Source organism: Stegodyphus dumicola, chromosome 6 (genome assembly GCF_044657685.1).
Source record: "Stegodyphus dumicola isolate Sdum_Otavi_A_Nest chromosome 6, ASM4465768v1".
NCBI classification, from domain to species: Eukaryota; Metazoa; Arthropoda; class Arachnida; order Araneae; family Eresidae; genus Stegodyphus; species Stegodyphus dumicola.
Genome location: NC_140773.1, coordinates 50217118 through 50243633, shown reverse-complemented (window position 1 = coordinate 50243633; position 26516 = coordinate 50217118). Strand labels below are relative to the sequence as shown.

The window sequence follows — 26516 nt, the reverse complement described above, 5'->3', positions numbered from 1 at the left end:
TGCGGTGTGTGTTAATAAAATGAATGTTTGCATTGCTTTTGTTGAAATTTTTTATGTAAATAAAATAAAAATCTGTTCCTTTAGATTTCAATTTAAATTTTTTCTTTGTTAAAAATATGGAAGTTAATCAAAACTTTAATATCGAATTCCTTTTTAGTAATAAGAAAGATTTATTTTTCCATACCTGTAATATTAAAATTAATTAGAAATTGTAAGGTTTCCGTACATTACAAACCAGTCGTGTGTTTATACATACAAATCTTTAAAATTCTATGCAATAGCTACAAAGCTATCATGTCTGTACTGAAATTTCAAAATATGAAAATCAAGAAAATACTCATTTGATAGAATAGTGACTTTCCAGATCTGATTGTGGTGTGAAGTCAAAAACATTAGATTTAATTTCATGATTGGACATAAAAAGATTGCAGAAACGTGTAAGATAATATTTGTCTCATTAAATATAACGAGACCAATCATGTTGCCAAATGCTTTAATGATGAACTCAACAAACTTTTTTCTGTGTATAAAATGACATAAACTATTAAAAGATGCATGATGTTAAATACATCACTATGTTACTCTGAGAAACAGTGTTCTGTTGTAATTTGGAAAAGCAGTGTGGCAAACTATATTTTGAGACACCAATATAAATTGTTACTAAAATTATGTAAAATAATATTTAAAAGGGCATGTTGTTCTTCATGCATTTCTGTAACAGTGGTAAATAGTGTTCTTTTATAATTTGGAAGATCATAGTACCAGATTGTTAATGTACACTGATGCAGAATATTATTCTAGGGGGAGGGCAAATGTGATTTTTTTCTCTGAATAGTGATCAAAACATTTAAATGTACCTAATGAAATTCGCCCACCAGCGGCTGAGTGGTAACGTCACTGAACACTGGTAGTTCGGTCCGAGGTTCGAATCCAGTGAACGGGCTAGCTGCATGGGTGTTTTCATGATTTTTCCCATTTGTAACGTGTATACAAGCCAGTTTCCCTTAAAAAGTCCTCCACGAAGGCATCCCTCCCTTAAGGCAGATAGCCCTTGAGTGCTTTGCCATAATCTAATAAACCAAACCAAACCTAATGAAATTCAGCATTTCACCTGTGTAGAAGTGGAACATTTATCCATATAATTATTATTAGGCATACTGAAATCGTTATGTACTCTTCCATTTGCATATAATTAACCAATTTTTAAATACCTGTTACTTTCACTTTTCAATTTTAGAAATTGTCGCGTAATGCGTGTGGAAATGTACCCAACAAAATTAATACCAGTGTTGTATAATAAAAGTTTTAACTTTTATAATTGCTTCTAGGTAACAATTAATATTCTTTGAAGACAGTAAAAGTTTGAATTTAAAAAAATTCCGAATTTGATTTCCCCTCCCCCTTTTTCTTTTTCATAGTAAATATTCATGTTGAAACTACTTGGTTGATTTCCTTTCGTGATGATATCTACCAAAATTAATTATTTTCTGAAATTCAGTTTTGTTATTTAAGGTATCTTTCACATGGAAACTGTGCTTTTTCCACCTTCTTAACATGTATACATAGTACTGATTTATTTATTTTTCTCTCAGGATCATTTGGAAATACTAGTGGAGGCACAGGTTTGTTTGGTCAAAATAAACCTGCTACATCATCTGTTTTTGGTGGGTCTGGAACTGGTTTTGGTTCTAGTCTAGGAACAGGTTTTGGTGGATCATCATTTTCAATGGGCTTAGGCTCAAATACAGGAACTGGCTTATTTGGGAACACCAATGCTAATAAAACTTCAGGTTTCAGCTTTGGAAATACAGGTTCAACTGGATTCAGTATGTATCTTGAACTTGAATAGTGTTTGTATTCAGTTATTTTATTTCTTTATTAAATTGTAACTTTTCATTTTATTTTCTAATGTCTAATACTGTATTGACATATGAATAAGAGTAAAAATTGTATGTTAATAAAGATTTCAATTTTTAAGAATTTTCAGTTTAAACTTTAATTTTTCTTTTTATTCTTTTAAATATCTTTAGAGTATGTAATAATTAATTGAAATTAAAAATATTTATATCATTGACATAAAATTTTAGTATTTTTTATTAGGGAAAAAATTTTTGCTTTTTTTAACATTAGTATGTTGGGGAGTAGCAGTAAAAATTTTTAGAATTTGCTCAGTAATTTTTTATCATCATTTCTGTTAATATTTGAAATATAAATTAGCACATTTTGACTGAGTTCTTTTTGTACGAAGATTGGTAACATTTAAGCTCTGTAGCTTTTATGCCAGAATGGTCATCAACTTGTGAAAGGAAAAAAAAAAAAAAAAAAAGCAATAAATAAGTAGAAATTAAAATTAATAAATTCCAGGGAATAGAGGAAAATACATATTAAAGCCAGTAACAGTAAAGGGAAATATAAAGGAATAGAATATGTTTCAGTATCCATAAAAAAAACAATTGTGGTAGGAACTGAGCAATAAATTATCTTAGGCCTTTAATGGGGATTATGTTTAATTATGAATTGTCAGCTTGTAGATTGTAATCCAACAAACATATGGCTTTCTGTAGTATTTAACTATCATCAAATTTTGCATATACACATACACACTAGTGAGTTGAAATATTTTGATTGTTATTCAAATGAAAGCAATTTAATTATAGAAACAGTGCATGTCAACAATATATATAAAAACTTGTTGCTGAACCTTGTTACTGTTTTTAATATTCTTGATGTGGTAAAAGCTTCAGATGTTGGCAAATCATGATGACCAGATCAACTAGTCACAGCAGCCCTCTCTACCCCTAAATAAGAGGGAACTATAGGAATGCTACATGTCATCTGAAAATAATGGTATGAGAAAGGAAAAATTCTAACCTTTCAATAAGATGTCTATATTGTCTGTTTAAATGGAAGCCTTTCACATTTAACCAGGCTTTTGCAAATAGGATAATTAACCAGTCTGACTAACATGTTTTGGGCATAGATTCTTAAAAACCTGTGAATGCAAGTAAAGTTATGTAGGATTCTTGCCAATGTTAAGGTTTTTCACTTTTTTTTTGTGTAATATAAGCTAGTTCCCCCTCCCCAAGCAAATCTTTTGAAGGCAGAGAGCTGTTGTGTTTTTACAATAACCGTTAAGTCTACCGTTAATTAGTCTATATTTTAGAGTATGCCTTGGATTATCGCCAAGTTGTTTCATTTATTGTAGTTGATTGTTAAGTTTAAGTAGTTGATTGTTATGGAAACTCTGTTATGGCGTGTTTCGATGTAATGTGTGATTGCAATGATTTTAGCTGATGGGGAAATATTTCTAAGGGCTTACTTAGGTAATGATGTTGGTTAGGAAGTACATTGCTTATTTTGTGCTTTGCACCGTAAAATGCCTGCTGGTGGTACAATTAACCTGAAGTTTCTGTACATTTTGAAAGGATTGGGAAAGAAAGCATTGATTGACAGGTGTGTAAATGAAGATTTAAATGGCTTCATTCACCTCTCAATAAATTACACAGTGAGATTTAAGGATTTCGAAACCGGAGCTCATATCTACACTATGGAAGGTATGTGGGTGTAATAAAAAGGGATTTTCGAAAGAACTGTTACCGACAGTCTGGCAGTATGGAGGATATTTTTCATTTTTACTTTTGTGAATTAATGGGGAGATGGCAGTATACATATTCTAGTTAAGATAATTTTAAATAGTTTTTGGATGTTGTTAAGGAATTCTGTGTGTCGCACATATAAAAAAAAAAAAACAAATTTTTAAATAGGTTAAATTGGTATTTCCTTTTTGTATCGCGTAGATTAGATAACATATATTTCCATTCTTGTATTATTTCTTTGTTTGATTTAAAATGCAGTTTATTGATATTATATATCTTTTGTTTTAATTATGTTTTGGACATCATTTTACTGGGGAGACCATTGGACTTACAGAAATGGCACCAAAAAATCACCAATTTTTGCTAAGGGTTACCCTGATATTTTTATCCATTAACCAAATATATAACCTAACGAGTGAGATGTAGATTTTTGGAGATTCTAGCCTGTAAATTTTGTAGATGTATAAAAATTTACTTAAGTGCTTGTATCAAACTTGATTTTTCAGTTTTTGACATACTTTTTTTCCTTTAATTATCAGTCCATAATTTCAAACCAATAATTTTTCTTGCTGTTTCACAAATGCTGTATATCTTTTTTTTTTTTTTTTTTTTCTTCAGATTTTGGATCCAATCCAAGTTCATCAAATTTTAATTTTGGTGGTGCGTCATCTTTACCATCTGGAAGGTAGTATAAAATATATCTTAAAAAAAATTTTAATTTAAATTTAAAAAAACTTTTTAGCAGTTTCTGGGGTATTCTGTTGTGTTATAGAAGTGTAATTAAATGTAAAACAGTCTGGTTGATCAAGTTAATTTGTTTGAATTTCATATCCTTATTTTCAACCTTTAAGATATGATACGCATTTTTAAAGTACTCATTATACTCATTTTTAAAATTGCTAAATATTGAAACATTAGAAAAGAGTAATATTTTGAAAGTATTCTGCATTTGATTTAGTGTGTTCTATAGGATTATAATAAATGTAAAAATGAAGTTTTTAAAAAAATATTAGGTTGTTGCAGTGTTCATCAGCATTTTATTTTTTAGCAAATGAAATAACTATGTAATATATGTTAGTAAAAGATATTTAAAGATCTTTATTTCAGCTTTTCTTTACATTACTTTAAAATTTAGTTAAGAAATTGCTTCAGGAATTTTATAAGGCTTTTGTTATGAATTGAAAATTAAAATGATTTAGTGCTGTTTCCCTTTTTTCATTATGTCAGGTATCAGTTTGAATGATTTTAGAAACAACCCTCCCACTTTTTTCTACCAGGAGGAGATGTGATAAAGTTTAAATTTTTTTAGCTTGGGATAATAAATAGAAAAAGGGATGTCTTAAATTAGGAAACTTGTTAGTAAGTTTGAATTGCAAATTTTTCTGTCACCAAATCTAAAATATATTATCCTGACGAGAATCTAACAGTGCAGTAATCAGTAATAGATATATTGTTTTGATTGCTAAACAAAATCATAAATTTGAAGCAAATATGAATTTACAGGCTTTCAAAATGGTATCTTTGTCTTAATTTTATTTATTGTTTTTTTCCAAACCTTTTATAAAATCTTTTGAGTATTATCATATTTTAGTTCTTAATGAAATGTTATTAAAGCATAAATAGTAATAAAATAAGTATAAACATAAAGATTAATTCGTTTTCTTTTATGATATGTAAATAATTATAGCTTTTTCCCCCCATTTATCATAGTGATCTTAATAATCCAGCTGTCTTACAACAAGCCCAGCAACAAATTTTGGCAATGACAATTGCCCCTTTTGGAGATTCTCCTCTATTTCGGAATCCAATAAAGGTAAATTGACCAGTTTTTATATCTGATTTCAAAAATCTATAAATGTTTGCTGAAAGAGGACATAAAATATTTAATTTTGAATTACAGGATTCAGCTCGGGAAGCAGAGGTTTTAAAGCCAACTAATCCATCAGCTCAGAAAGCGTTGCTTAATGATAATCATTATAAAGTTGCATTATTACCTACTGCCAAAATGAAGCCTAAACCATGGTCTCCTGTTCATAGTGGCAAGGTATCCTTCATACTTTTTATGACATTTAATTCAGTCTATTCAGAAATTGGTTCATTCATTTTTGCATAGTCTCATAATAATTTAAAAATTAAATATCATTAAAAAATTTACGCTATTGTAAAGTTAATTTGTCAGAATATGTGAGTGTTTTTAAATTATGAAATCCCTTTTGGAAGGAAGTATAATTTCCTCTCCTCTCAGTTTTAATAAGATAATTTTAGACAGATTAAAATACTGAAAACGTACGAATCAGATAATATGTTGAAAATTCTTGAAGTTGTTTGAAAAATATTCATAACATCAGTTAGCTTAATTTGGTACTTCATTTGAATCACAAATAATTTTATGAGATAATTGCAGTAAATATTTTATTTATTTATTTATTTATTTTCCTTTTGCTTTGGTTTTAATTCTTACAAAACATAATTTTAGAAGAGGTACAACCCAATCAAACTCGAAAATTAGCAGAATATAATCATGGTGATCAAAATAATTTTTAAATTATTAAGAAGGATATAGAAGCAATTGTTTTAAATAATGGACTAACTGTAAATAGTATGTAATTAATAACTGAAATGCTGTGATTAATTCTTAATTGCCACCAGTAAACATGTATATGCATGCAAAGAAAAAAGAGCATTTTTCAGATGGTTTAAAATTTGAAATGAAAGTTTTTTTATTGCTGAATTTTAAACTTTATTATGAGTATAGATTATTGCAAACAATTTGACAAATTATTCACATAAGAGTTAATTAGAGAGTGCTGAAAAGAGGTCATATTAAAATTCTGAGTACCCTCGTTGCTTTTAAAAAAGCAGCATATAGAATAAAAATTTTCTTAGATGCAAATATTTTGTTTGTAATAATAATAATTTCATTTCTATAACATTCTTTCTAATTGTCAGACTATTTGGGGTGCGAGAGGCAACACTGCACTCAAGTCGGTTTCTGCCATAATCTGATGCTGGAAAAACTAACATCGCTAGAATAATTTTCTTGATCTGTTGTTGCTTCACTTATGCTGTCAGTATCAGAAATGTTGCTCTCTAACCCTCTAAATTATGTATAAAATTCTTCATAACTCTCCAAAATGGGGGGATGAGTATAATATAGAATAGTATGAGCACATGGCTATTAAAACTACTAACCTTGCCCTCTTTAGACCACTTCATGTAGCTATAAAACCAATCAAAATAAACTTCTTGTGCCATTTTGTGGCCATATGTGTGACTAACTCAATGTAACAAATTTATTTTCATTTTAAATTTATAAGGTATACAAGTATTTTCGTGCACAAGTTAAGAGGTTAACAGCTTGCTTTTCTTTTGTAGGTAAAATAGGAAAAACAATTGATTTCAGATTCAAAAAATCATATTTTGGGGAAGCAAGTAAACAAAATTTTAAGGGAAGTTGCATAAAAAATGCAAGAAATTTTAAGAATAAAATGGAAAATGTGTTGTAAATGATGACAAGTGGCTTAGCTAAAATGTCATACGTGTAATTTTTTATCTTTGATTTGTCTGATTATCTAATGATTTTGAAAATCATTTAATGAGAGGGAAATTTGAATTTTCATATTATTTCTGTTGATATTTTGTAGCTGCCAACCATACCAGATTTGCTGAAAACTCCTAGTTTTTTTAGCTACATCTCCTAATTTTTAATTCTTTGCCTTTAGTAAGGAAAGTCTTTTTCAAAATTAAATTGGATTTATGAAACTAAAGTGCACGAATTTCATTTCCTGATGCATAGTAATTTGCAGCATAATTTTTCATTTTAAATTTTATTTCATCTAAATTTTTTTAGTTCTACAAATTACTGTCTAATTATAGTATTTGTACAAATGTTCTAAAATTTTTTGTTTTCTAACTATTTAGGTATTTGTAGAATTTTTTTATAAAAATTCAACTAATTTTTATTATATTTGTTTTTGGTTTAGTTTTAAGTCAGTATAGGATACATTGCTAAGTTTATCTACACATTAATACGTACAGGGTAGCATCAGCAGCTAAAACTAAATAGAATGAAACAAAATTTCATATACAGTCTGTGGAAGGCATGGAGAGATGATTTCAAAAATAATAATAAATAAGTACCGAAAGTTATTGTTTGGAGAGATTTTGGCATTGTCAGAACTGAAAATATGTCAGTAATGAGTACATCAAAAAGGATTACACAAAATATCATTAATTCTTCAGTAATAAAAAATGCACATATGGAAATAAGTGACATGCTGTACTAAACTCATGGGGAAAAACTCTTTTATTAATGAACATTAGGATACCCTGGACTACGTGCAACATTTTCGAACTTTCTGACTTTACTTGTGCATAAGATATTGCATGCAGTGTACCGTGTTCTCTGTTGCTGGAGGTAAGATGTCAGTTTGGATATTTGTAGCAGTACATCTTATGTTTGCTTTCAAAGAACTTAAGTTTGTAATGCCACTAATATATACAACAGATTTAAAGTACTTCCACAACCAAAATTCACGTCGGGTGAGTCTGGGGAACAAGGCTGTCATTCCACTGGAAATTTTTGGCTAATTACCTAAATGCTCAAGTAAAAGGTTCTGTACTGAACAAAGAATATGTTGTGACCATGCTCCATCTTGCATAAAAATTGCTGAGTCCGAGCACCGTATTTGCTGCAGTTCAAGAAGGACAAAAGTTCTCAGCATTTGTGAATATTCCTTACTGGTGGTTATGCAGGTAACACGACCTGTAGGAGTGGTATGCTCATAAAAGTATTTTCTTATTGCAAAATCAGCCATGAATACAGATCACAAAGCTACTTTTGCACCATACAAAAGTAGCAATGTGATTGTAGTGAGACTTGATCGAACCATTTAGATAAAAATGAGCCTCATCTCCCCGCAGTATATTCTATGGCCAGTAATTATTGATTTCCATTTAGCATGAAAGTCAGATGCTTACCATAATCTGGTATTCTTAGTTCTTGCACACTACTAATCTTATATGGATAGAAATGCAGCATTTTCCGTGAGATTTTCCCAACAGTAACATAAGGCATATCAGTTAGGTGAATTGTTGCACCAGCACATGGACCACTGCTAGTCCTTGTATCATCGAATGCTACAGTGGCAGGATCTGTTATTGTGTTGCCTACTACTGTTTTTCGTCCTCTGCCAGCCTGAGTGCTAAATGATCCAATTTCTTTCTCTCTCTCTCTCTCTCTCTTTTTTTTTTTTTTTCCCTCATGCCTCTTGGTGCTATAAGAGACACTGAACTGAACCTTTAAGTTGATTATTAAGACTTCTAAATTCCCTAAGAGCTGCAGCAACATTAGACTTCCTATTGTAAAATAGCTTCATGAGTAAAGCACACTACGTGCCTGTGTTACAACAGTGCCAATATTTCTTCTGCCTTTTGTTACTAATTCTTTTTTTTCCATGGAATATATCTCTCCATGCCTTCTGCTGTCTGTATATGAAATTTGGTGTCATCCCATTCATTAGTTGTAACTGCAGATGCCTTCAGACAGGGAAAGTTATTTTATAATCATTCTGTACATTGGTTAATTTTATTTTCATCATGTTTAAAAAGTCTTTGAAGACTTTTTAAACATGATGAAAATAAAAATGTGAAATATCCCATATTATGAATCACTTTTGGTCTGAGATGTGATTTAGGGGTGGTAGTAAAGTAGTAGTGTACTCTACAATTTTATTCTACGGTCACCGACCTTCATCTCTGAAAAGCATTAACCCTAAAAAAGATATACTGGATAGATACGTCCCAGATCTAATTTAATTAGATATTCTACATTTTTTGATAATTACATATTACTAAAAATAGAAAGTAAGTATACTATATGTTTATAGGGAATCAGAATGCTTGGGACGTATCTACCCTGATTAACAGTGATGATATCTTATAATATAAATGTATACTGATTATCAGTGGTGATATTTCTATCTGTACTTAGGATTTACTTAACATAAAAGTTTTTAAAAAAATACAAAAAGGAATTTTACCAAAGAATGTAAAATTTAGAATATCTAATTAAATATATATATATATTATATTAGAGTCATATAAGTAATTGAATAATCTGAATTTTAAATTATGAAATTCTCGTAAAAGTATTTTCTTATTGCAAAATCAGCCATGAATACAAATCACAAAGCTACTTTTGCAAAGCTGCAAGTCAATTTAGACTTTCTTTAAGTGGTGCCACTGCACATCAAGAAAACCTCCCAGAAACTCCTGATTTTTTATATTTCATAGATGGCAGTTATGATTTTTAAATCCTTTATTAGTTGCGGAATTTGTTAAAGAAACTCGTTATGTCTTGATTCTCAATAAAAATGCAATGTTCATAAAATGATGTCTTATCAGATGAACTGTGGTATCAAAATAGTACTTAGCAGAAACATTGGCATAAGCAGAAGTTCAAGACATCTGCAACCAACTCCCAATTAACAAAATAATGCTCGGGATAACATCCATGGTTAATCTGAGTGCAGTTAAAGAAACACGAGAAGGAGGAAATGACCCATTGACAATTTATTTATATTTTTAAGCAGTTTAATCTGGCAAGAAAATTACTTGGTTATGTAAAATATTAAAAAATAATAATAAATATTCAAAAAGAAAAGGGGGTAATGGGTAATAAAATGCAAAAGAATAAATGTCACTAACAATGAAGAAACTTCAGTTATAAATGGCAATATAGAAATTTAATGAGCAGAAGATTGATGACTATAGCATTAGACATTTTTGTTTTACACTAATGTTTTGCGGCATTAATTTTCCCATCTTCTTCCAGTAAATTTCTCTTATTTTAAAAAAAGCTGGGACATGGTTTATTCAGCTTTGGATAATTGAGATTTGGCTGTAGTCTCAAGATAAAAGAAGTTGGTACATGAATATAATTTTAAATCATGAATAAAGTTGGCAACTCTTTATCAATTTTTACTTAATCGTTAGATTAATTCATGAATGCACTGGATGTAGTTGATGAGTAATGCATTATTTTAATCTACAACTTATATAAAAATGACATATTACTTTTTAACTCCATCCTTTTATAAATGCCTTTCATATTAGGAAATTGGTGTTATTTTAATTTAGAAAAATTTCATTTTAAAAAGCTTTGCATAATATTCGCGTTTCTCTAAAAGCTTTTGTATCTAGTTTAGCTAGCCTAATTAAATTAATGTACTGTAATTATTAGGAATTTTTCTTTTGTAGGCACTTCTCTTTGATGGATTAGAAGATGAAGAACCTAGTCTGAGTAACATTGCATTTATGCCTAAAAGAAGTGTTAAGAAACTGGTTCTGAAAAATATTGGCAGTAATCAGTCAACTGTCACTTTAACATCGAACTTTTCACCTAATCAGTCTACACGTATTAATGTATCTATATCCTTGAACAGACCAGAAAACAGCTTGTCTGACAGAAGTGACAATTCATCCCAGCAACCAGTGCCTTTAACTGTAGATGTAACAGACAAGTATAAATAATTTTTCTGCATTTTCTTTTAATAATTCAATAATTTTTATATGACTGTATTAAAATTGTTAATATCCCATATTATGAATCACATTTGGTCTGAGATGTGATTCAGGGGTGGTAGTAAAGTAGTAGTGTACTCTACAATTTTATTCTACGGTCACCGACCTTCATCTCTGAAAAGCATCAACCCTAAAAAAGATATACTGGATAGATATGTCCCAGATCTAATTTAATTAGATATTCTACATTTTTTGATAATTACATATTACTAAAAATAGAAAGTAAGTATACTATATGTTTATAGGGAAGCAGAATGCTTGGGACGTATCTACCCTGATTAACAGTGATGATATCTTATAATATAAATGTATGCTGATTATCAGTGGTGATATCTAATAATATAAATTAATGAGATAGTCCTTCAGTTAAATCAAACACTATCTTCAGAAGGCAGAAATATCATAGTTACACTAAGCATATTTTATATTTTTAAAATATTCTATTTTATAATCTGGTAATTACTTTTGCAAAATTACTGACTTAACTCTGATGTTTTCTGTCTAAAATATTGATGATCAATTGAAACTGATGGAGTGCTACTGAGTCTTAATGGTTACTGTTGAAAGGACGAATTATTATCAATTTAATATTAAAAATGTAGATGATGTTAACTAACTATAATCATGTTCATTGGCTCACATGGCTGTTAAATAGGTCTGGTTCCCCAATCTGTTTATTTCTTAGCTCATGAATAAATTGTTATGGGCCATAAATGACTTTCAGGCCACCATTAAGCTATAACTGATCTAGAAGACTTTAAAACTCATCAAGACTGTTTCAAGAAATGAATTATTGGTGGGATTAAATAGCAGGAGTTATAGGCAGTGGCAGGAGCTTTGCCAGATCACTCCTAAATTGCTTTTAATTGAGCAAACTGTGTTTTAAACTGCAATATTTACTTAACCCTCTGGCTGCTCATCCCGCGATTTCCAAGGGCAAATCAAATGTAGCAATGTCTGCTCAACCTACGCTTTCCACGGGAATTTGTTTTTCTTCCTTTGTTGAGGAGCGCATCCCATTTTTCCCCATTTAACCACTGAAATAAATATACAGTATTAGACATTTACTTTACGCTTTGGCCAACAGATATTGTTAGTTGTCCACAAAATTGCAGAGTTTGAAGACACGTGGTATTACTACTCATGCTCCACTTTATTCCTACAGAAATGGCTGCTAGAAAACATTCAGCGATTATCTTGTTTATTTAATTAAATTATTGGGGGATACTCAGATAACCAGCACTTGGCGAACTTCCTGAAATCGCGTTTGGCAACTTGGGCGATACGCGCCATACAATGGGGGGACAGTTTAGGTTGCTAGTTTAGATCTTCACTATGCTAGGGAGAAAGGGAAGGTATATTTTCTTTCTATATGTAAATACTTTTGCTTTGGCTATCATATGACTTTGCAGATGAATTGTCGTGCTGATCACGTAACTTTGTCAGCAGACATGGTGCATACGCTCATATGCTGTTTGTTGTTCCGTATGATCATTCGCTATTTAATTATTTTATTAGAACAAAATATTATTATTTATTAGACTATTAAAATCATAACTATTTAATTACCGGAGACAGGCTTCAAGTTGCCATAAACCATTCGCTATACTAAAAAAATTTTAGAAAATAAAATTACTATTAAAATTATTAATGATTTAAAAATTAAATAATTAAGTATTACAAAATTAATTGATAACTATTTAAATAATATTAATAATTAATACTGGGCTCCCAGTTGCCATTTAATTACCTTATAAATTATTTTCTAAATTACTTAATATTTAAGTATATAGGTGTTATTTATCTAGCCTTAACAAACAGGAATTAATTTCTAAATAAATTAATTGTACTCCTAACATGAATTATTTAGAATAAGAAAAGCACTCGCGGGTTATTTGCTTAAGATGGCGGAAATCCGTTAGTCGAACTCCAAGACGAACTACCAGTGTGCAACAGTTTTACCACTATCTCGCTGACAAACACTCTGTATCATACAAGCATTTTTTTAATCCATTCTAATCAAGCTTATATTGAAATAAAATGCTTATAAGACTTTGAAATGCTAATAAGTTAATGTAAAATATTAAAGAAACAATATTCTGCTACTTTTCTATGTCAAGTATATTTCATTGATTTCTTTACATAGAGGATTTTGGGGAGTTCAGTGTATCAGTAAAAAATTTAAACTATTATACAAAACATGAGCAAAATTCTTTCACAGATAAACAAATAAAAGTTAATTAAATTTATATCATCAAATCTTTGAATAAGATTTATCTTCATAGATTTTTCTGCTGTGGGTTTACTCATATTAGTTTTTAATGGCAATGAATATAAATATTGAAATTTTTGCAACAAATACATAACCAAAATATATTCGTGAAATATATTGTTAGAAATCTTGTTTCCCTGCAATTATGCAATTAAGGATTACATTTCTTTGTTTACCTACATGAAAACTATTTTCATATTTTAAGACGAAGGGAAAAAAATTCTGCTTCCATGCTAATAAATTCAAAAGAAGCTGGGTTTTGAAAACCTGTGAAAAAAACGGGAATTTTTTTTTTTTAAAAAAAAAAAGAGACAGATGTCTTATTTTGCAACTGCTATGTATTTCTAAGTCAAGGTTATTTCAATGAACGGTTACGGTTAAGCTGCACCGTACTATTTGCTTTGTGGAATCCAGTTTATTGCCGATTTAGTTATTAAATTCAAATACCTACCTTTTCATTCAGTTTATTTATAAACAACATTAAAGACACACATATTAAAAAAAAGGAACACTTTTATTGCACAGTCATCTATCAAATTTAATTTTTGCAAAAACTTTTATTATCGAAAAAATATCTGTTACTTATTAATGCAAAATTATGTTAACAAATAAAAATATATAATACATTTATATACATTTTTACTGTTTATGTTAGTAATTTTGATCAAACAAATTTTTCTACGAAATATCGATTATTAACTGGGAACCGATTTTTCGCGAAATGACGTAGGCGCAAAACCCCATGAACTTTAACCTCTGAACCTACATTATTTTGGTTCAGTGCTCTGTGTGTAACACTTCAAAAGGAATCACCTGCCAAAGCAAGTATTTTTTCAATTAAATTTTTATCTATTCCATTTATTGATATTTGCATATTTGAATTACTATTTTTTATTTATATTAAAATTTTTATTTCTGTAACTTAGGAATATTTGTAATTTCTTCATATTTAAGAAGTTATTAATATTTATTTTTGCATTTTCTTCTGTCTACTACTAAACCTTTATTCCAGTACTTTACCAGTGTTTTAGTTTGAAATATTTTTAGCTTAAATTTTAAAATAATACATTTAATTCAATATTTTATCTGATTTATCTAATTTATTTTATTTGTAATATAATGTGAATGAATAATTTTATATAAAATATTTATTCTATATAAAATGCTGACATAAGGTTATTTTAATATAGAGAGTAAAAATAAATCTATAACGATCGGTTTAGTTCATCAACATAAAATGTAATGTGTGTGAAATGAAAGTTTTATTTTTTTAAAGTAGTATATTCATGTATATTTGATCTTTTAAAATTTTTAACGTTACTTGCGTGATAAATATTCCATTTGCATGATCTTTACTGCATTTATATGAAGACCATAGTTTCAAACATATTTAACTAATATTATAAATAATTGTAGAAATTAATGGTCAGAATTAAAAAGAGAAGTATAAACGGTAATAATGTTGGAGTTATATATATCAGAATCTAAAATACTAAGGTGAAAAAAAGTATGTAGATTAACTTAACCACATCAATAACTAAATTCGTTCTATGTGCTTTGTTTACCTTTTTTTAACGCAAACGCGTTACTATATTTAGCCTCAGCAATTTTCACCTAGCACGCCTTTCTTCCCTATATCAGGCTGAAGAGGGAAATTTTGCAAAGCGTCTTTTGACGTCATTTGCATCAAAAAAATCCTTCCGAAGATTTGCTGATTTTCGCTGATTCAAGATGGCGGAAAAAATTGCGCCAAGTGCTGGTTATCTGAGTCTTCCCAATTATTGAATCATTAATTATATTTATTGATTAGATTAATAATTAGATTTATTGAATCTGGTGCAAAGACTATGAAGTTAGACCTTCCTTTGAGCCCTGTTTTGAACTCTATCATACTAAACTGCATTTCTAAGATATTTTTTCCTCAGTGCTTTATATTTTCTTAAATTTTATATATTTTACCTTTTTATATTATGCGATAAATAAAAATTAACTGTAATTCGACTGAAATTTATTTTTAAAAAATTTTTTTGGGTGATAACATCTGAAATTTGTTTTTCTGGCAACTTAGTTTCTCATGATAAAATTCTATATAAAAAATATTTTCTAGAAAGGAAAATTGCATTTTTCAATTCTCCAATATATATAGATTTAAAATATGCAAAAAAAAAAAAAAAAAAAAAAAAAAAAAAAAAAAAAAAATGGAATCGAGCAAACCACTCTTGGGTCCTGAGTTCACTCGCAGCATTCTCACTGTACACTTCACAAATTTTTCAGCATGTTTGGCAGCGTTTTTATCTTTTTTTATAATAAAAAGGCATCACATAGTGTCTTTCTTCAGCTATTTCACTCATTTTCAAATTCATATAACTTTTTACATGAGCAATGAATTAAAAATCTATCTTCACAAACAATGGAAACTGAATATCACCTTTTAAAGCACGTGTACGTTTGAGACAATCAGGTGAGCGTTGCCGGATGTATAGGCATCAACACCATCTAGTGGCAAAAAAGCACAAATACTTTTTATATGACCCAGTATAATAAAATGACAGGGGGGAGAGAATATTTAAACAGTAACCAATTTTAGCAATGCCATCTAAAAAATAAATAGCAAACTAAAAGCAGTAGATTGCATACTTTGTGATGACAAAAATGTAATAGCAAGGATATTTTTTTTTTAATTGGAAACAGAGTGCAGGCACGTTATTTCAAATTGTTGAACATTATTTTTATAGCCTTTATTTGAGGCTATGTTAAACACATATAAATATTATATGTAAATATGATGAAAGGATAGTAAACATAGCATTGACTTTAAGAATTTAAATAAAAAGGAATAAATAAAGGAATTTTGAAAGGGTTACTTGATTTTCTGTGTACTTATAAAAGTCATTTTATTCAAAGACTTTAACCTGTTAAAATGCATGTATGAAATATTAGGCATGCAAATCTCTTGTGTTGAAATTGTAAACACAAAATCTAGTTGTTCCTTGTACTTGGAGGAAGTTTCTATTTAATGCATCATTTTACTTTTTGTCTACGATGCAGTTCATTATTATAGTGAAATTGCTTCCATAAAAGGCCTTGGACATGATCTATACTGCTGTATTGCAGAATCATTCCTTTCATCATTACACTTACATTCTTTCAATGAAATAACTATTTTAATCTAAACTTAGCTTTTTTCACCAGTAGAGTTTGAAAGATATCTGCATCATTGCTTTAAAATTCATAAAATTTCTCTCAAGAATCAGTATTAAATCATTCTAATTTTTCTGCTCTAAAGTACCATATTTACATATTTTATCATTCTGACTTGCTAAAATTTTGTAACATTATGCCAAAACTATATAAGGTATTTCATATTATAGTGAAATTGCTTCCATAAAAGGCCTTGGACATGATCTATACTGCTGTATTGCAGAATCATTCCTTTCATCATTACACTTACATTCTTTCAATGAAATAACTATTTTAATCTAAACTTAGCTTTTTTCACCAGTAGAGTTTGAAAGATATCTGCATCATTGCTTTAAAATTCATAAAATTTCTCTCAAGAATCAGTATTAAATCATTCTAATTTTTCTGCTCTAAAGTACCATATTTACATATTTTATCATTCTGACTTGCTAAAATTTTGTAACATTATGCCAAAACTATATAAGGTATTTCATAAATTGTGCAAATTTTAAAAAGGCTATCATTTGGCCAAAGTTGTGTAAAAAAATCAAAACTTCTGTTTTATTTCCTTCTGCAGCAAACACACTGAGTATGTAGCGGAAAATTACATTTGACATATATACGCAGGCAGTTACTGTGTCAGTAAATTTCATGGTGACTCTTTTAGAGATATCTCAATTGATTTTCCCAAAGACCTTGTACATTCCTTTCTGTAGTTCAAGAACTGTTGTAGTTTGTTCACGTAAACTTGTGGCGCTTTATAAGCCCATAGAAAGAAGTTTTAATGTGTGAAGTCACAAGACCTCACAGGCTTCTTCTTCTTCTTCTTTTTTTTTTTTTTTTTTTCCCCTGTTCATTCCTAGGATGGGAGATCCCAGGGAATTTTTCATAAAGCCTTGCTGAATGTGTACCAGATAGCCCTATCCTATTGAAAAGACATTTTTGTGGTATCTGTTTCATCCACAGCAGACCATAAAAGCTATATAACATCAGATATATTTCTGTTTGACTATTTTTGAAGCCTTTTTTTGTCATGATTTATAAACTTCTGTGTACTCTAAACTGAAACTTTCGAAGAATTGTTTTCATTTCATGTATTTTAAAAAATTGTGCAATTTATTTAATATAAAAAACTGGCAGGATTAGCAAATTTATAATGTAAAAGCTTAAGTAATTTTTAAAAACTGATTCACATTGTCTTATATTTTTTTGCAGTAGTGATGCTAACAGCTTCAATAGAGATATATCAGGTGGTAATATAGTTCCTGTTTCTTCAGAGAAATCACCTTCTATTTTGGATGATTCTATTCACCTTTCTGAAAAGAATGATAGGTAATCATTTATGACTATTGTTTTAAATTTTATGCCTAAAGCTTGTGCAGTTGCTGTTTGTTAGCAATATTTTGAAAATACTGTGTATTATTACCATATTCTGATGCATTACTTCATGATAAAATTTCCATTTTGGAAGTTATTTCTTTCCTAATGCAGCTGTAATAAAAATATAGGTTTAATTCATTGTTTACTTTTTGTATTATCTAAATTAATAAAATGTATTTAAAAAGTCCTATGTGTTAAAATTCTGAAAGGGTTAATAAAAATTGACCTTGAAAGAAAGATTAATTTGTGAAGATAGGTTTTGTATGAAGAGAATTCAAAAGGTAAGCTACATCTGATTATTGTAAATCACAAAAATTTTACTGAATAATGCATTGTGTCAGGGATTCCAAACTTTTTCTTGCATGGACCTCATTTAAACAGGAATGGGTTTTCTTCTTCAAGCTCCTTACATTTTTCTCAGCAGTATACAATATAATAATATAAAGAATTGCACATAAAATGAAAATTAGATTAAGAATATAAACAAAAGTTTTGAAAAATGTTTAATTATTTTTATTTTACAAGCATAAACAAATTTTTAGGAAAAAGTACAGAACCTGACTGCAGAAAATTTCGATTTGAATTAATGTTATATGGCTGCACTTGACATATTGATGCTTTTTAGTCCATAGGGGCAATTTGCCCAAAAGGACTATTAATTTCGTTTTGGCATTTTGCATTAATTCACTACAAGCGTTGTTTCACTTTACAAATTGTTGCTTTCCTAATTCTATTAAAAATAGTAAATGTGTATAATATATAAAAATCTTACATTAACTAATTAATATAAATTACTAATTACTATAAACTGAGAGAAATTTCTGTATTTATTTAACAGTTTAGTATTCTGTTTCTGTATGAAAAACAAGAGATTTTGTTTTGATAATATTTAATGTTGAAAATTTACTAATATTTATTACATATTTTTCTTTTTAGTATGAAAGACAATGCAAATGACACTATTGCTGAACTGCATTCAAATAAAGAACGACTTACTAAGCGCATAATGAATACTTTTGAGGAAACATATATTGGACATACAGATAGCTGTAATGAAGAAACACCCTCGAAAAGTAAACAAAGTAATGAAAGCTATAAAGAAAGAGTTCATGAAACAGGAATAATTTTAACTAGACCTGGCTATTACACTATACCTCCTTTACCTGACCTTATTCCTCTCATTGATGAAAATGGAAATTGTTTTGTGAAAGACTTTACCATTGGACGAGAAGGTTTTGGAAGAGTCACTTTTCCTGGTGTTATTAATGTTGCAGGTCTCAACCTTGATGAAATTGGTATGTATTTTATAAAAGCCTTTTATTATAATAAATTATAATTATTATTCTGATAAGTATAATAAATTTTTAGCCTTTAAATATGTTAGTAAATAAATTATTCTGCATTGTACTAATTTATGACATGTTATTAATTTAATACCTTTTAGCATAATCATTAAATTATTGGCCAGAGTAAAGAATCTAGGGCTAGCGCATTGCGCAGCAGCACCACAGGTCCGGGTTTCGAATCCAGGGCTGTGCAAGGTCGACTTAGCCTTTCATCCCTCGATTTCCATCTCTTGGGTCGATAAAATGAATACCAAGTTTGCTTGGGAACTAAACACTGGGGGGTCCTGCGAGAAACTGACCACTTGTTCAGGGCATGTGCTTATGCACCCGGGGGCCCATGGTCAAGAAAGCAGATTTCGGGGCACTGCAGGCCTTGGCCCATTAGGGCTGTATGTGCCACTGAGTTTAGTTTAAAGAATCTAGGGTAAAGTATTTATCTTTATCTTAAATTTTTTAATACCCCTATCAAAAGTTTTTGGGGAAAATTTTTCCCCCAATTTTTATCCTAAGGTATTTCCTTGAATTCACTATTTTTTCAATACTGTAATATTTTAAATTAGTATGTCAGAGGTCAGGTGAGAATATTCTAAGATGTCTTAAGCAATTTTGGTAACTGTTTTAAGCATTCTTTGTTTTTTCAAGGCCTACCATAAAATCTTGTCTGTTTAAGAAGTGAAAGAAAATATTACTACCTTTAATAATATTTATTGCACATTATAATTTCCATTATTACTTAGGACTTCTTACCAGTGTAATGGTAATTTGTATATACCCTTTTTAATAATGTCTTATCCTTAGACAAACTCAAGTAGTGGTTGGCTGACATCTGCCTAAGTTTTCAATTTTTCTCCCTTAAAATATTTTTACAAGGAGTGAAACAAGTGATAATCAGAGAATGCTAGGTTTGGAAGTATGGTAGATGTGGCAGAATTTCTCATTGTAGCCCTGCGATTTTCTAGCAAGTCATCAAAGCAGTATGTGGTCTGGTATTAGGATGTGCCTCTTATTAAACATATTTTCTTTGACTGCTTTGTTTAAATAATCCATTGCAGGCAGTATTTCTCCAAGCTGACTTCTCAGCTTAGAAGTGGAGGGGGCTGGCTGTTTGGGCTCACAGCATGCTCTTTTCCTAACATTGTTTTTCTAAGTAATACAATTTTCATTCCCAGTTATCATTCCAGTTATTCCCAGTCAAAAAGGGTTAGTTTTTGTTCTACACAAGCAGAGATATGCATATGGCGATTTCATCATGTAATTTTTTCCCATTTAACTTGTAAGGCACCCATCTGAAATATTTATAGATTAATCCTAGTTTCCAATATGGTGAAAATGGTTTGTTGAGCTGAATTAAGCTTTGCCGCAATCTCCAGTGTTGCCGGGGGGCATATCTTACTGAACCATGGTCTTGATAATATTGTCACCAACAAAGGATGGGCATCTGCAGCATGGCTTATCATTAAGATTGAAATCACCTGCTTTAAATTTTTCAAATCATCTGCTGCATTTCTATCCAAAACTTCATCTCTAACAAAAACTGTCACTAAATGCTTCTGAAGCATTTCTTCCTTGTTGAAATATGTACAAAATACCGTATCGTAAAGGAACTTTTATCAGTAGCAAAATTTACCCAATTGTGTGTTAATTAATAATGACATGAGACACTTTGGTTTCAGCTAAGTTAGAAATGCAGATACTTATAAATGCAGTGAAGTGAGACAGCTGTACATGTCTCTACTGAAACCTGCATGCATATTGAAACTTGAAAAACATTACTGGATGGAACTTTCTGTTAGATCGTATATTTTACATATTGAGTGTATGCAAAATATAATTTTGAACTTATACACACTAATCTTCAGAATTAGAGAATTTTCATATTTGGTTGATTATCTCTGGATGTGAGCAGATTTTAATGAAATTTCCTATAGACCTAGATTGATGTAATGCATTATATATAATCAAGAGTTTAGAAATTCCAAAACTAAGATTATTAATTATTAAACTGTTTAAAAAGGAAATTTTCAGAATCGGAATTCTTAATTTTTGCTATAAATACCCAGAACTCTTTAATGACATCTAGGTACTAAAAAATCAATTTATCATTGCTTCTATAGGTTAAGCTAATAATGATTTTAGTATGTATATATATTTTAGAGGTTTGCAGTCATGGTACATTGATGGAATTTAACAGAGAGCTGACTAGAGAAGATGAAACCAGTCGCTTTTTAGAAATGGCGGAAAAAAACTGTTGCATAGATCTGATTGGAATAAAAATTACAAGTGGCTTTCTCGTTAAAACATTATTGTTATTTTTAACAGGAAAAATTCTTCAGCTATACATTTCTGCTCAAAGTGGTACAACATAAGGGGCGCTAAATGTAGCTTAAAATTTCTATATATGCAGTTTTCATTTCAGATAATAGAAAGAGGACCTTAGCAAAGAGACATGACCTTCCTATGCAAGAAAAAAAGTTCTGCATGTTAACTGTAGTCGTATTTATAAGCTCAGAAAGACCGTTGTTTTAATCCTGAGCAGTGATTGGACAAAGTTTTTCGCAGTGGAGAGAAATTGCAGAGAAAGAGTGATGTAACATGCTGCAGACGGAAGCATAACTTTATTGAAAAAATACTTACACTACACTTTAAACATAAAAATTAAAATTTTAACTATAATTATTATTATAAAAACAAACATAACTGAATGAACTTTATTTTTCTTTTCAATTTCGATGGCCCCTCTGATGCTGAACTTGTGATAAGAATTTAGTCAAATCTGGCATATAGTCGTATTAAGATGAATACAAGCATCTGAATTTTCGGTACTATATTTCTGTTCTTAAAGTAAATTTTATGTTTGAAAATATTTGCTCACATGTGTAAGTTAAATCGAATGCAGACAAAATTTCAAAGCCAATGTAGCCCTGGGATTTTCTGGCAAGTCATCAAAGCAGTATGTGGTCTGGTATTATGATGCAATATGATATGCTTCTTATTAAACATATTTTCTTTGACTGCTTTGTTTAAACCATCCATTGCAGGCAGAATTTCTCCAAACTGACTTTTTTTTTTAAAAAAAAAGGTTTCAAAAGCTCATAATGTATTAGTCCTTGGATATCCCTCCATATACACAGCTTTCTCTCATTCGGGCTCAAACTCGGTTTAGAGGTGAAAGGGGCTGGCTGTTTGGGCTCACAGCATGCTCTTTCCCTAATGAATAATCCCCTCTAACATTCATACAACTCTCACAACTAGACTTCATACTGCAAATAAAACAGTTTATGAATCCCTGCAGTAGTTGGTCTCACTTCTGTATCAGTGCTGTTTTTAGGTTCTAGGAAGGGCAAGGCAAGTTGCAGTTGTCTTCCCAAGAGTACCTCAGACGTGTTCTCTAGAGTTTAGGCCTGAAGATTTCTCTGTCCATTCAATTAATATCCTCGCTTTTCAGAAACTCGTCCATCAGTTTATCCTTGTAGACAAGTTATTATGTGAATAAAAATGAACTGAGGCTCAACTGCATTCCTGAAAAAGTGAACATAGAGAGAGCTTTGATAACTTTTACCTATACTTTACAGTAGTCACAAAACCTCTGTGAAAGACTTGAAATGCTATGCTTCTGTCCAACATGATACATGCCAGACCATCAAGCCTCCACTGCCTACTGGTACCTTTGCCTGATGTTGGAGGATGTTAACAGGTCCTTGGCTCTTATCAGATGAGCTTATGTTAAGAATAAGTGCTTAAGTTGAATCAGGACTCATCTGGGTAGGAAACAGTACCCCACTGATGTTTGGTCTAAAATTGATGACGTCTGCATCGTGTGAAATGGGCTGTTTTGTGTGCAGGAAAGTGTGGGACCCAAACAGCAGGTCTTGCAAACAAACCTCTGTCATGGAGCATTCTGGGAGCAGTAACCTTTGAAATTTGAGTCTTCTTATGGCCACATGGACGTCATGAGAGAGCTAAGAAGCTCTTGTACTTTTTTTATGCCTCTTTAAAAGGGACAAATATTGATCTTCATTGCCAGTCATGGCTCTTAGTCAACTTTGCCCATGTTTTTCTCTCTATGGATCCAGGATCCTAAAACTGTTTCTCTAAGTTGCATTTAACACTGGGTGTTCACTATTTGAATCTGCTCTTCAGTATACCTTGCTTCAAGTCTCCCAACAATTTTATAACTCATTCAATTTCATAACTCATTCATTAAAATGAGTAATCACTAATCGAAGCATTAGTGATTACTCATTTTAACTGTCTGTTTTTAATTTTACTAAATGTGAGGAAAAAAAAGAGCAGAAAATTGTCCAAATGAGCTAATAAACTGAGAAATGACTTTCTGCTAATAAATGAGCTGAAAATATCATGTACACTATTAGCAGTAGTTACTTTAAATACTGTGCCTACTTGCATGCATACACTTACCTAGTCAACCTAAGTTTTGCATTTTCAGTTGAGAAGCATAATTTGTACCTTTCATTCATCATTTTTAAAAAATTCGCAAAAGCATGCAGATTCTGTGTATAATATTTATGTACTCTTTAAGTAGTTTGTTTCAAATTCCTTTATTTCAGTTCATTTCCGCAAAAAAGAGATTACTGTTTACCCTGACGAAAGCATAAAACCTCCAGTTGGTGATGGCCTCAACCGAAAAGCTGAAGTCATTCTTGAAGATGTATGGCCAACTAATAAAACTAGTCATACTCCCATAAAGGTAATATTTATTTTTTATTTTATTTTATTTTATTTTATTTTTTTTTATTATTATTATTATTTTGATAAACATGATGTGAACTGAAGTTAAAAAGGGCAATTTAAAGTTAATTTCTTTAAAATAATCACTTTACTGAGATTTGCAATCTTTAATGTATCTGCAATAACCATGATAATCTATTGTAACTAAGGGTATCTAACTACATAATTTAACTATTTGTAATTAACTTCTTAGCCTTAAAAGATATTTCTACATTTTAAGGTAAGTTATTGCCCTTCCTTAATCCTTATTATGGATGTAATGTAAAACTCTAAAATGTAAAAATTAACATAAGACCTTATTCCTTACAAGTTATGAGACTTGGCATACTTTAAAACAATCTGTCAACTCTAGTGCTGCAGTGGCTTATTGGAACTTTATATTAAATACTGTATATTAACTGGGTTATGACTCCATCAAATCTACACAAAGTTATGACACTAACTGGGTCAGGCAAAGTACAGCTGATGTTTGCATCTGTTATAAGTGGCTCTCTGTCTCTAAGGAAGCAGCAACCGAGCTTCTGTTATGAGTCATGCTGATTATTATTTTACTTCTCAATTTACTTATGCTAGACATAAAATGTGCATAAACCTTTGGACTGAATGAGTGAAAACATGACGAAATGAGGCATAAAAGAAAGAAACAGTATAAAGCTAATTGTTAGTAAAATTTAAGTAAAAAGTAACTAATCTTCTTTAAATTATGTGGAACTGTTATAAGTTTAAAATACAAATGTTTCAAAAAATTATATAATTTAATACTAATTATTTAAAAGAAATTATAAAGTTGATTTTATTCTTGAATTTGTTTTATAATTAAGTTAATTATTAGATTTGGTTTAATAATAATGCATGCTACTTGCAGATTTTATTCTTATAAATTTGAAAGTGAAGTTAATAATAGCTTTAGTTTAGACACAATAAATAGCTTTAGTTTCTTCAGTTTCTATTGGCTAATAAGCCCTTCTCTCTCTCTTTCTTTCTTTCTTTCTTTTTTTTTTTTTTTACATTGCTCTTAAAAGTACTTAATTTCAGTGTACAGAAATGTGTCCAAATCATATATAAAACAGTACATAAAATTGTAGCATTAAAGACTAACATTTTATCAGAATTATGATATAAAAAGAAGAAAAAAAAATTGGGGGGGGCCTTTTTTAACATTATATCTGTTACTACTGCAAGAATCATTATTTGATATATTATTCTTTCTGTAAGGAAATTTTTTTTAATGTCTTTATTGTTGTAATTGCTGGCTGGCTGAATCCCAAACTAGTAGATCTCATTGGCCACCTCACAAAGCAAGTAGTAACATTCAATTGACCCTCTTCCTTATAAAGATGTGCTGTTCTCTTGTGAACTGATTCAAAGAACCAGTTCACTTTACTGAGTGAGTAAGAGGTGATTAATCAAAAAAGCAATATCTTTTCTAGAGTTCATCCACTAAGATACCTGCCCTTGTCAGAAATGTGCACAGCAAGTCTTATGTTTAGAGTGAGTTTAATTTCTATCGTTTCTGAACTTTAACTTTTTTTTCTTCTAGAATTTTATTGTTAGTCGTGTATTCTTAGGAGGTTTTAGGGAATCTCAAAACAACAGTTAAAACAAATCAATCCATGGAGTTTGTGATTCATTTGAGTTGAATCTTCCTATTCCACTTTGCGCTCGATTCTTACCGCTCTTCACTCCATCTTTGCTCACTGTTCCAGATTCATTTCCCATTCCATATCTTATTCATCAAGTCAGTCATAAAAAAAAAAAATATCTGTTCAGTTAGCAAATGGTTTGATCTGATCTGATAAAAAAGCGTTTTTTCCCCATTTGTAATTCCTTATAACTACCAGTGTAAAACCATGTTTTTTCTCTTTCAAGAACTTGCACTTGCAAGTCCAGTTTTATTCTTCTTGCTTGTTATGATGATCAGAAAGGGAGACTTTTCCCATCCAGATGAATTGTCAAAATATAGGTAACAAGTGCATTTTCTTAACTAATAGAGGACCATTTTAGAAGTCGAATAACAAAAATCAGCATTATATTTGCAAATTTTCCAGGACTAATTTCGAAAGTTTAACTACAGCACCATCTTCCTCAGATGCCAAAATACAAATGAACCAAGCATTGCTAATTTGTACTTTAGCAGCTTAGAAAGATGGTTTGGTAGTTAAACCATCGAAAATAGTCCTGGAAAATTTGCAAATGTAATGCTGATTTTTACTTCCTCGTACAAAGTGAAGGAAGTATTATAATTATGAAAAATTCCAGGTACCATATTTCATCAAAAATATCCATTTTTACTGCTATCAAATGCAATTTAATGATGTTTTTGCCTCAGAACACTGAAATTTTGTCTGTGGGACTGCTAGAACATATAGATTTGCACCTGCCTTTTTGGGTGCAATTGGCTGCATCCAA

At 30.2% G+C, this 26516-nt stretch overlaps 1 protein-coding gene across 3 annotated transcripts in view; it reads left to right on the top strand.

Moving 5' to 3' along the window:
* Positions 1-26516, top strand: part of Nup98-96 (nuclear pore complex protein Nup98-96) — a 177682-nt gene that overhangs the window by 100327 nt on the left and 50839 nt on the right. For all 3 annotated transcript variants that reach the window (XM_085818300.1, XM_085818299.1, XM_085818301.1), the window contains exons 11-18: positions 1593-1826; positions 4215-4281; positions 5307-5409; positions 5497-5640; positions 10857-11119; positions 17848-17964; positions 18949-19307; positions 23927-24066. In XM_085818300.1, coding sequence (XP_085674426.1) covers positions 1593-1826; positions 4215-4281; positions 5307-5409; positions 5497-5640; positions 10857-11119; positions 17848-17964; positions 18949-19307; positions 23927-24066 — 1427 coding nt within the window. The remainder of the gene's footprint in view (positions 1-1592; positions 1827-4214; positions 4282-5306; positions 5410-5496; positions 5641-10856; positions 11120-17847; positions 17965-18948; positions 19308-23926; positions 24067-26516) is intronic.